Here is a 12,663-nt window from a genome sequence, read left to right on the forward strand (position 1 = left end):
ATTGGTATATCTGTGATTGTTGGCTTTGGCTGGAAATTTCAATCTCTATGGATTTTGAATGGTTACTTTCTGAACAGAAATGGTATCAGAAAAGTTTGTAACATAGGCTGAAATGCTGCAACACATGAGAAAATTTAACAGATAAAAACTTGTCATGCCATAATATTCCTTGGAATTTATACAAAGCCAAAAAAAGACATATTGACAAATTATTTTTCATTTCTATAAATTTTTCATTTGTAAAATTTAACAATTTTGACATCCTGCCACATGTACATCAAAGGTACATATTTTATATATATCCATATCTACAGTTTTTTCTTGGAATAGGGATATTAATATCACAAGGAGAGTGATTGATGACAATGTTGCTAGTACAGGAAGATAAGGGTATATGTCCTATACACCGTATGCTTCAGTGAAACAACATACCAAATGCTAGGATACCGTCACAATGTTTATACTCTGTATATTAACTTCCACAAATCAGAAAAACATATGGTATTTGCCTTTCTGGGCCTGGAGTACTTCGCTCAGCATAGTGATCTTCAGTTCCATGTATTTTGTTGCAAATATTGTTCAAATCTGACAGCAGTTTAATTTGATTTATAATCATGCATAACCTGTTGCCTAAGCCCTGGATGAGATAAGATACTTTTTGTGAGAACAGAAATGGATTTCACATAATATCCTAAACAAGATAGGAAATGGATGGGAAATGAAGCATGTTAGACCAACTGTCCTTACAAACTGTGCAGCAATCAGGGAGCATGGACTGTAGTCCCATTTCTTACATATGAGACTACTGAGGATGCACATGAGCACAGGATTTGCCTGCTCAGTCAGCTGAATATTTCTGGGTTTAACCCTGGCTTACATGAATCCATTCCCTACATAGAGAATGTATTTAGGAAATTCTGTTTGCATGTGCAAGGACAAATACGCTCATAAATTTGTAGAATATAGTAAATAAGGGTGATGTGTAGAAAAAGTAAAATATTTGTAAAAATTAGCATCAGAACATTTACTTCATAATCAAATTGTATTTTATGCATTAGAAGTATGTTTTATAAACTACAGTATTAGAGTCAAACCTTGTGAAAGGAAATTAATTTTTCAAGAAGGCTTCCATAGATATAATTAATGAATTATTTGTAAATTTTGTCCTCTACATTATTTAAGAATTAAGTGGTAAACTTTCCCTTGACAATCAGGTCATGGAATCTTTGAGTCTTTTTTTTTTTTTTTTGACAGGCAGAGTGGACAGTGAGAGAGAGAGAGACAGAGAGAAAGGTCTTCCTTTGCCGTTGGTTCACCCTCCAATGGCTGCCATGGCCAGTGCACTGCAGCCGGCGCACCACGCTGATCTGATGGCAGGAGCCAGGTGCTTCTCCTGGTCTCCCATGGGGTGCAGGGCCCAAGCACTTGGGCCATCCCCCACTGCACTCCCTGGCCATAGCAGAGAGCTGGCCTTGAAGAGGGGCAACCGGGACAGAATCTGGTGCCCCAACCGGGACTAGAACCTGGTGTGTCGGCGCCGCAAGGCGGAGGATTAGCCTAGTGAACCACGGCACTGGCCTAGGTCATGGACTCTTGAAGACATTGATTCTAAAAGTACATTGTTACTTTTTACCGTGTATATCCTCTTTATTTTGTTCTGTTGGGTTTTTTTCTCTGTTTTCTCTCTCTCTCCCATTTCTCTTCTTCATACTGAACCCTCTAGGTAACACAGAGTTCTATTTATTTTAAGGCAATTGGGAAAAGATCCCAGATAAAAATAAGAGGGGGAATAAGAGATGGAGGAGGTAGTCTACAACTGTAAAACAGTCTAGTTCTGCATATAGTTATAAAGACTGAGCTCTAATGGTACAGCCTAAGAACTAGTCATGGTGCTCCAAAACCATAAGAATTGGTGGTACAAATGCCATCTTCACTGTTAAAATGGTCATATTAAATGTTAAAGGCAACAGAAAGATCAGTCTAAGTTTAAAAAGGATGATATAGCCGGCGCCGTGGCTCAATAGGCTAATCCTCCACCTTGCGGCGCCGGCACACCGGGTTCTAGTCCCGGTTGGGGCGCCGGATTCTGTCCCGGTTGCCCCTCTTCCAGGCCAGCTCTTTGCTATGGCCAGGGAGTGCAGTGGAGGATGGTCCAGGTGCTTGGGCCCTGCACCCCATGGGAGACCAGGAAAAGCACCTGGATCCTGGCTCCTGCCATCGGATCAGTGCGGTGCTCCGGCTGCAGCGGCGGCCATTGGAGGGTGAACCAACGGCAAAAGGAAGACCTTTCTCTCTCTGTCTCTCTCTCACACTGTCCACTCTGCCTGTCAAAAAAAAAAAGGATGATATAATGATAAAAGTAACATCAAGTACCTGGGAAAATAATATAATTAAAAAAGGAAGGAAAGACCAACATGGGAAGTAGTCCACACAGCAGACTCCTAGAATAACATTTGCTATAAATAACACTCTAACCTCAGAATCAACCCTTAAGCCTTCCTTGTTGGGCTAAAAGGGCTGCGAGATCTTTTCAGGCATGGAAAGCCAAGACATTGTGACAAAAAAATATCCTACACAGAGGATCTCTGTGAGACCTCAGAGGACAGAGTCATCAAAGGAGACACTCTTCTCTGAAGGGAGGAGAGAACATCCACTTTGCTTATGGCCATGTCCAAATACCGATGGAATCTATGGTCAAAAAAAAGTCTTCCATAGCCTTGGGAACCCATGGCAAGAGCCTCAGATGATCGCTGATGTCATAAAAAGAGTGTTAATTATTAAAGGAACAACAGTAGTCACTGTGACTTGCTCCCCATGTAGGATCTCTGTCCCTAATGAATGTTAATATGAGAATTGACTGCAAATTCTCTCCCTAAACTGTACTCTATATGTTGTGTGTGTGCCTGGGCGCAAATTGTTGAAGTCTATGCTTAGCATGGTGTTGGTCCTCTGTTTATAAAGTCATACTAAAAATGAACCATAATGAAGGAGAGAGGAGAGGGAAAGGGAGGTGGGATGGTACCTGGGGTGGGGGGGCTATAGGGGAAAGAACCACTATATTCATAAAGTTGTATCTATGTAAAAATGTACTCATTAGCCGGTGCTGTGGCTCACTAGGCTAATCCTCCGCCTGCGGCACCGGCACTCTGGGTTCTAGTCCCAGTTGGGGCACCGGATCTGCCCCAGGTGCTCCTCTTCCTGTCCAGCTCTCTGCTGTGGCCTGGGAAGGCAGTGGAGGATGGCCCAAGTGCTTGGGCCCTGCACCCACATAGGAGACCAGGAGGAAGCACCTGGGTGTCCTGGCTTTGGAGGGGCACAGCATGCTGGCCATAGTGGTCAATTGGGGGGGTGAACTAACAGATAGGAAGACTTTCTCTCTGTCTCTCTCTCTCACTAACTCTGCCTGTCAAAAAAATGCATTCATTAAATAAAAATTTAAAAATTAAAAACACAATTAGGTGATAGTTGTTTAAAAATAACAACTTAGTTGTATCCCAGTACAGATGTGTTGTGATCTAGAAGGTTCAAGGTTAACACATACTATAAAAGCATAATAAGCTTTCATAGATTTGAAATTTTGTCTTTGGTCATACCATACTATCTGATATGTCAAAGATAGTCACAGTCATCACAATAAGTGACCCAAAGCCAAAGAGAGAAAGAACACCATGTTGTGTCATGTTCAACCTGTGTTAAGGTATAAGTACACCTTAAAAGGTATAATGTATATTGCTGTTACACATAATATACATATCTTATAGATATGGACTTCTGAGGTATTACAGTGGCCTTGAGTCTCTTGATGGAATATATATCTTATGAAACAATCATGCATTAATCTCTAATTTTTCCCCAACCAAAATACACTAATCATCAACTATATTTTGAACCTTATGAAGAACTTATGTAGATACACACCTGTAATATTCAAAACAGCTATCAAGTTATTTCAGTAGCCATCCATGTGCTGCCCAACTGGTAACAGTAGAGTTAGCTTCCATAAAGCCCCAACCAATCATTCATGGCCAAATCTTCAATAGGGTCTGTGCTCCAGTAAAACTCTGGACCACTAACTATAGTTTTCTGATTGGGGACAATCACTCTTTGATGTTTTGTTGAGGGAGCAGAGGAATACCTTAACCCGGGAGATGTTTAAGCATCCAAAGAAAATTAATGTTCTACCAAATGGAAAAGCTGAATGCAAAAGACAACAAAGAGGGCTTGTTTAGAGCATCTGACTTCCCACAACTAATTTGGATGTGCTGTCTATTTCCAATTATGCCTGTCCTCCAGCTCCATCAATTTCTGAGGAAAATCCAATTTACAAACAGTGCTGGAGATAAAGTATCCTTCCATGAAACAAGAAACCACATGGCGCATTATGATATCCAGAGCATTGTGAATTTTCCTAGTGGTCTTCGTTTGCTTACTAAAATTGGAGAGTTTTCCTCCAAGAGTCCACATGAACAAAGCTTACTTTTCAATGAAGAGATGATAGAATGGCCTGTCACATTCAAAGTGGTATGATACCCTTTTGATACGAGATACCCACAGAGAGATCTTCCAATAATCTTGTGAAGAGGTTAAGTGTGAAGTGATCATGTTCTTTTGTAATACATGGGAAATAGGTTGGGGAAACAGAAATGGCAATCGTAGGAATGCTGAAATGGATGTCTAGGTATTAGTCACAGGTACAGGAGGAGGGGATATAGTCGTGACCTTCAATTGAAGGCCAAGGGGTTATGTAGTGAGGAGGGATCTACTGACACCCTTCACGGTGGCTGATAACATACCAAACCATGACCAGTGCTTCTCTTTTTTCTTCAGACCCCTCAATCTGTGTGTAGCCAGAGCTGTGGTCCTGGATTCAGGAAAATGTCACAGGAAGGAAGACCTATCTGCTGCTATACTTGTGTTTTGTGTCCAGAGAAAGAAATTGCCAATCAGACAGGTAGAAAATTTCCAATCCATATCTTTACTGTTCTAGTTATTTCTCCACAAAAGAGAAACCAAAGAGATTTGCAGTTAGTTCCTAGTGCATCATTGTTCTCTATGCACACATTTACTCATTCATTCAATATATCCATTTATGATCACTAAAGATACTTTATGTTTAAGTTCTGCTCTGGTGATGCTCATTCTAGTAACATCAACTGTAGCACTGATTCTAAAAGATATCACACCATGTTAGATAAGTCATCATCTGAGATTTGCAGGTGGAACTTGCTATATTTCCAACTGAGAAATGTAGGATGTGTAATCATCAAGGCTTTCTATTGGTGCCTGTAAATCTTGAAACCAATTCATCTTACAAACACATGATAAGCACAGAGCTAGTGCTTGTATGTCATCATGGAAATACTGTATTCCTCCCTGCACTGTCTTTAATATTTTCCATGGAATTAAGGATGTCTAGTACCACAGGTACATTTAGATTTATAGAATTTATTACAGGAAAGAGTCAAGGTGAAGTATGAATATCACATCCTACTAAAATATACAGTTTGGTATGCTCATAAAAACTTTTGAACAAGACAAACATAAAAATAATTACCTATCAAAATACATGTACCAGGCCAGCGCCGTGGCTCAATAGGCTAATCCTCTACCTAGCGGCACCGGCACACCGGGTTCTAGTCCAGGTCGGGGCGCCAGATTCTGTCCCGGTTGCCCCTCTTCCAGGCCAGCTCTCTGCTATGGCCTGGGAGTGCAGTTGATGATGGCCCAAGTGCTTGGGCCCTGCACCCCATGGGAGACCAGGAGAAGCACCTGGCTCCTGCCATCGGATCAGCATGGTGCACTGGCCACAGCGCGCCAGCCGTGGCGGCCATTGGAGGGTGAACCAATGGCAAAAGGAAGACCTTTCTCTCTGTCTCTCACTCTCTCTCTCACTGTCCACTCTGCCTGCAAAAAAAAATACCAAGAATGTAAAAAATGTGCTATATCTCACTGAGAAATACTTCTATTTTTTTAAAAAATATGGGAAATAGACCTTGTAATGATTTGATTTCCTCCAAAAAGGCTTCTCAATTCCTATTGTGTTAGCATTAGCAACCATTTGGCTTTAATCATTTCCTAGAGGAAATAAATAGTTTTGGCCATGAAGAAGATAACAGAACAAAGAGATACCCTGTGCACAAAGGTTTTGCAAAAATTCAATAACAAATAAAAAGAATTTAAAAACATATGCTGGAAGCATGTTGTACAACAACACTTTCTTGTATGTACAAACACTGTAGAAAGTATCTAAGATTGAAGCCAGAGCACCTGGTGTCCCCAAGAAGAGAAATTGGTGCTTCAAGATAAGAATGCCAGGAAGATTGACTCTAATTTACATTAGGATCTTGTATGGTTGAAGAAGTGTCATCTAAAAAGCTAAATCAAACCCTCACAACAAGTGTAGCTAGACCCCAATACCATCTTCTGTATTTAACTGAAACAGAGATATGCCCATTCATTGACTTGTCTCTATGACTTATTTCTTGCTGCATTGGCAAGAAAATGTTATTTCAATAAATAGAGAAAATGTGGTGTCCAGAGTTGAATTTGTTCCCCACCTTCTACAAGAACAATGGAGTAACAAGTTATGATTTCATAGAATGAGTGAAAAGTTCCAATACAAAATAAAAAATTTCTCAGAGTTTCAGAATGATATACTGCTATAAATGATCTGTGATTTCTTTACATTTAGCATGTATAAGTGAAACAGGCACTTTTATTTGGGTATTGTTTATATCCATTTCCTACAATTCCCACTGATCTATAATCTTATTACTTTTTACTTTTTGAACTCTTGATTCAGTGGAGTTTTAAGACTTTGACTATAATGTAAATTAAAAATATGCTATTTCAAAAATTAAAAGAGGAAGGAATGAAGGAAGGAAGAAAAAGGAAGGAAAGACGAAGGGAAAAGAGAAAAAAGAAAGGAAGGGAGGTGGAATGGAGGAATAAATCATCTTAAAATTGTACCAGTGAATGGAATGGAATCTCTTCTGCTTCTATTAATATCACATTAACATGAGAATTGATGAGAATTGTGTTATACTAATTATCATGCACTTGCTATGACCCTGAGAATGCAATGTATTAATTCATTTTGAAATTTATATTATATACTAACTTGAAAAATATCTAATTTCTCCATCAATAACTGGGTAAAATATCAATTACATCCAAATTTCTTTATTTTAAAAACACCTCTATTCAAATCCAAATGTTGCTTATTCAATAAAATGCACCTTAAGATTCCATTAAAAATTGACAAAAGGATTCCCAAGGAAATGAAAATATAAAATGAGGAAAGATTATTCTGCCAGATATCAAGCTAATAACTGTAGTATTGATCGCTGTAAGGTTATCTTAGGAGTTTGGGGTTGTTTATTTCTGTGTCGGAGCTACAGAGATACAGGATGTGACATGAGGCTGACTTAGGGGATAGAACAGAGAAAGGCTGGGAAGCATCCATGACCATGGGAACAGGAATGTGTCACAGGATAAGTCAACCTAGCCCCCATATGCTGAAGGTGTTGTTTGAATGAGTTCGTTCCAATCTGCAGATGGGCATCCTCCCTGGACAGCAATGCAGAAACTTGATCAGATGTACCCTGCTATATATCACAAGCTCCCAGCAGCATTGCAGTTGACCATTTTCCACAACAGAAAGAAATTCAGAATTTCTACAAAGTAAACCTTCAGTATTTCTCCTTCCTCAGATGCAAAGCAGTGCATCCCATGTGAAGATCATGAATACCCAAACCAGGATAGAAGTCGCTGCCTCCCTAAATTGATGACATTCTTGGCCTTTGAGGAATCTCTGGGGATGGCTCTGGCCTGCATGGCTCTGTGCTTCTCTGTCCTCACAGCTGCCGTCCTCTGGGTCTTTGTGAAGCACCAAGACACTCCCATCATCAAGGCCAATAACAGGCCCCTCAGCTACATCCTGCTCATCACCCTCCTCCTTTGCTTCCTCTGCTCCTTACTCTTCCTTGGCCGTCCCAACACAGCCACCTGCCTCCTCCGGCAAATAGCATTTGGCCTTGTGTCCACAGTGGCTGTTTCTACTGGGCTGGCCAAGACCATCACTGTGATTCTGGCCTTCAAGGTTACAAAACCTGGCAGACCTGTCAGGCGATTGTTGATATCAGGAGTTTCTAACTCTGTCATTCCCATCTGCTTCCTCCTCCAACTGATTCTCTGTAGCATCTGGTTGGGAACTTCTCCTCCCTTCATTGAGTTAGATACACACTCTGAGCCTGGCCACATCATCCTGGTGTGCAATAAGGGCTCGGTCACTGCCTTCTACTGTGTCCTTGGCTACCTGGGTTCCTTGGCCCTGGCCAGCTTCACTGTGGCTTTCCTAGCCAGGAATCTGCCTGACACCTTCAATGAAGCCAAGTTCCTGATGTTCAGCATTCTGGTGTTCTGCAGTGTCTGGGTGACCTTCCTTCCTGTCTACCACAGCACCAAGGGGAAGGTCATGGTAGCTGTGGAAGTCTTCTCCATCTTGGCCTCCAGTGCGGGGCTCCTGGGCTGCATCTTTGTCCCCAAGTGCTACGTTATTCTCATAAGACCTGAGATGAACTCTTTGAAAGGCTTAAAGGATAAAGGCAAGTTCTAAAGGATTCTCAAATTTTTCCACTTGTTTTGCTATCACATATTCAGAGTTTAGAACCATGAATCCAGACTGAAGTAGCAATCCAGAAATAATGAAGGAACTAAAATTGATTTTTTTCCTTTAAAAACTACTTATGTATTGGACATACAGCCTAGCATTCTGAGTGCAAGGCATCGATTTCTGGCTCTGGCTTTGGCTCCTGACCTGGACTTCTGATTCCTGGGGACCCTGGAAGGCAGTGGTGAATCTTCACGTAACTTGGTCCTGTCCAACCATGTGAAAATCTAGGGTCTGACTGACTGTTGTTGGTTGTAGCCTCATCCCAGGCACAGGCATGGGGGTGTAGAGATGTGAGGCATTGAATGGGAGGTCTCTCTGTCTCTGTCACTAATCTTCTGTTTCTCTCCATCTCAGAGTAATGGGAGTTTAGAGAAAATTTTTATATCGAGTAAAAATAAATTATGGTGTAAATGCCCATCAAGGCTACAACAACAATGCTATTTTATATTAAAAGGCTATCACTGAAATAGTTGAGATGAATTAATTTCTATTTATTTATCAGTGTATAGACAATGTAAGTGCTCATATATGTGAGGACATCTAATTAAACATACCTTGCATTCTGTTTGCCCTGGCTACTGAGTGCTTGTCATTTCTTTGTTGACATTGTGATTTAAGTGAGATTTCTTTCCCAGATACAGGAGGTGATTGGTCATGCAGTGTTCCTCTGTTGAGATACTGTGTTGTCCAAAAATATCTTAATAAATACTCATTGTTGAACTATTTTGAAGTGGTGCTTTTATTACACATATATGGAATATCCACTTACACATGGCACTGAATCAGTAACTGTATGTTCTTCCGTCAATATAGTGGTTTTTATTTTTGTCTTTGCTTTAAGTTTTCTTTTTCCAATTGCACATGGGACACAATGCTGTTTGGATTAATGTGAAATTCTCATAGCTAAGATGAACCAATTTTAAACTGGACAAGTCAAAAGCATTTAAGTGCATGCATATTCATATTGAACATGCAGATTATGCACAGTATGTTCACACATTCAGGCAGTAGTCTTCTCTAAGTGGATTGAAGGGTTTTCATCACCCTATAAAAATTTCTTTATGTAATAAGAAGTCACTTTCAAACTCATATCATGCAACCAATCATCTCCATATGTTTTTATGAATTTACATTTTATGAATAATTCTGACAAGTGGCAACAGTCAATATGTGGCTTAGGAGTCTTGGTTCAAACCCATACACATTGCACCATCATCATTTATTCCTTTTTCAAACTGTATAATTTTCCATCTCACAGATTTTTACCATTCTTTTTTGCAATTTTATTGTTTCATTTTTCTGCTCAACCTAATATTTTATTTGTTATTTTTGAGATAGCATAGTTTTAGTTTGCATTTGACTCAAAAGCTTAAAGCTCCACTAAATAAAGCGTTCAACAAGTACCAAGCAAGAAGACCATAGTTCTGCAGGAATATAGGCAGGGGCTATAAACAATAATCCAATGAAAAATGTTCAACTTCCCTCACATACAGCAAATTTTAAAATAGCCATAGAACATTCATAGTGTAGTAGTGTTTAGTTATTAATAATTTTTAAACAAAGTTTTAAAACAAAGTAAGGCAAAATACTATATTTGTAGCCAAAATGGTATAAACAGACATATTTATTTCCTTTATTTTTCTTCACAACCAAAATGAATTTTTCTTAGATTTCCCCAGAACCCTTTTATCTAAGGTATCTAAACTTGACACATTTCATAAAAACAACTTTAGGAACGTTGTGATTTTTCCCACGCTACCTGTCCTTGCACCTACACTTCTACTCTTCTTCCTCCTTCCTCTCCTTTTCCCATTCTTATTTTACACTAAGATTTATTTTCAATTAACTTTATGCACCTAAGATTAATTCTATATTAAGTAAGAGTTCAACAAATAGTATGAAAAAAACAAACTGTTCCTCAACAATTGACACAAGGGCTGTCCAAAGTTATCAGATATCAAATTGCTATTTTAAATTTTCATCTTGTGACTATTTTAAAAATGTTAGCTACCACATTTAAGGGCAAATCTGTGGTATTTGTCTTTCTGTCTACCATATTTATTTTATCCAACAGCCCACAGCAGGACATTCATTTTCTTACACCTTGTTACAGGTATAAACTTCCATAGCAGCTTTATCAGCTTACATTCCCACCAACAGTGCATTAGGGTATGTTTTTCCCCACATCCTCACCAGCATTTCTTGTTTGTTGATTTCTGTATGAAAGCCATCCTAATTGGGGTGAGATGAATACTCCTTGTGGTTTTGATTTGCATTTCTCCTACTGCTAGAGATCCTAAGCATGTTTTTCATGTGTCTCTTGGTCATTTGGATTTTCTCTTTTGAAAAATGCCTCTTTTGGCCTGCGCCATAGCTCACTAGGCTAATCCTCTGCCTGTGGCACCAGCACCCCGGGTTCTAATCCCAGTTGGGGTGCCTGACTCTGTCCCAGTTGCTCCTCTTCCAGTACAGCTCTCTGCTGTGGCCCGGGAGTGCAGTGGAGGATGGCCCAAGTCCTTGGGCCCTGAACCTGCATGGGAGACCAGGAGGAAGTACCTGGCTCCTGGATTCAGCTTCGGATCAGCGCAGTACACCAGCTGCAACATGCTGGCCACAGCGGCCACTTGAGGGGTGAACCAACAGAAAAAGGAAGACCTTTCTCTCTGCCTCTCTCTCTCGCTGTCTAACTCTGCCTGTCAGAAAAAAAAAAGAAAAAGAAAAAAAAATGCCTGTTTAAGACCTTTGCCCATTTCTTCACTGGATTGTTTTGTTGTTGTGGAGTTTCTTGAGTTCTTTATGTATTGTGGTTATTAATCTTTTATCAGTTGCATAGTTTGCAAATAATCTCTCCCATTCTGTCAGTTGTCTCTTCACTTTGCTGATTGTTTCTTTTGCCTGGCAGAAGCTTCTCAATTTGATGTAACCCCATTGATTTTGGCATTTATTGCAGGGCCCATGAATTTGAATTTTTGTGGTCAGCTCCTTGCATCTGTCTGAGGCTGTCATCCTGTTGTAGCAGGCATACCTCAAACTGTTTGTTGCTGAGTCATACTCAATGTGTGAACCAATGGCAATTTAAAATCCCATGTACCAGCTCATCAGTGCTTGAGTTCTTCTGGTCCTTCTTTGCTGAATCTAATTGGTGACAGGGTTGGCATTGTGGCACAGCAGGTTAGGCTGCCACCAGCAATGTCATCATCATGTACTGAACACCATTTTGATTCTGGTTGCTCCTTTGCCGATTCAGCTTTCTGCCAGTGCACCAGGCAAAGCAGCCGAAGCTAGCCTGAGTGCTTCTCCACAAAAGACCTTGGTGGAGTTCCTGGCTCCTGGCTTTGACCTGGCCCAGCCATCTGGGAAGTGAACACAGGCAGGGTGAGCTTGACAGAGTGAGCCCAAGGAATGCCTCCATGTGTGGTAAGCAAGGTAGAGCCAGAAGATTTTCCAGGGAGGAATGGTAGCATTGGCTTCCTCCTGGTATTTAAAGCCTGAGGGGCTTGTGAGGGCAAGCCTTGCTGGGCGAAACTCAGTCAATCAGAGAAAATGATAGGCTGGCATTCTATCAATGAAATTCAATCAAATAGAACCCTCCCTGATTAAAATCCCATCCAGTAAGTGTGCGGGCCTGCTGCACTAGTTGAATGGGACCTGAAGGAGGGAGTGAGAATGAAAAGAGGGACAAGGGCGCAGAGAATGGAGCCAAGACAACAAGGCTGATCAAGGCTCATTTATTCCAATGTCTCGGTGGTATTTATACATAACCAGCACAAAGAAGCACAAAAGATAACTACATACGTAAGCAACTTATCAGGCCTCTGGTAACACAGACAATTCTAACAGAGCATTCTTATTTTATTTATTTATTTATTTATTTATTTAGACAGGCAGAGTAGACAGTGAGAGAGAGAGACAGAGAGAGAAAGGTCTTCCTTTGCCGTTGGTTCACCCTCCAATGGCAGCCGCTGCAGCTGGCGCACCGCACTGATCCA

General features: G+C 40.5%; 1 protein-coding gene across 1 annotated transcript in view; it reads left to right on the plus strand.

Moving 5' to 3' along the window:
- Positions 1 to 8,617, plus strand: part of LOC149121472 (vomeronasal type-2 receptor 116-like) — a 61,166-nt gene extending 52,549 nt beyond the window's left edge. The window contains exons 3-5 of the mRNA XM_089315523.1: positions 4,294 to 4,521; positions 4,828 to 4,951; positions 7,713 to 8,617. Coding sequence (XP_089171649.1) covers positions 4,294 to 4,521; positions 4,828 to 4,951; positions 7,713 to 8,617 — 1,257 coding nt within the window. The remainder of the gene's footprint in view (positions 1 to 4,293; positions 4,522 to 4,827; positions 4,952 to 7,712) is intronic.
- The last annotated feature ends 4,046 nt before the right edge of the window (positions 8,618 to 12,663 follow it).

Source organism: Oryctolagus cuniculus, chromosome 16 (assembly GCF_051225735.1).
Source record: "Oryctolagus cuniculus isolate XC-2025 breed Fujian yellow rabbit chromosome 16, ASM5122573v1, whole genome shotgun sequence".
In the NCBI taxonomy this organism is placed as follows: domain Eukaryota; kingdom Metazoa; phylum Chordata; class Mammalia; order Lagomorpha; family Leporidae; genus Oryctolagus; species Oryctolagus cuniculus.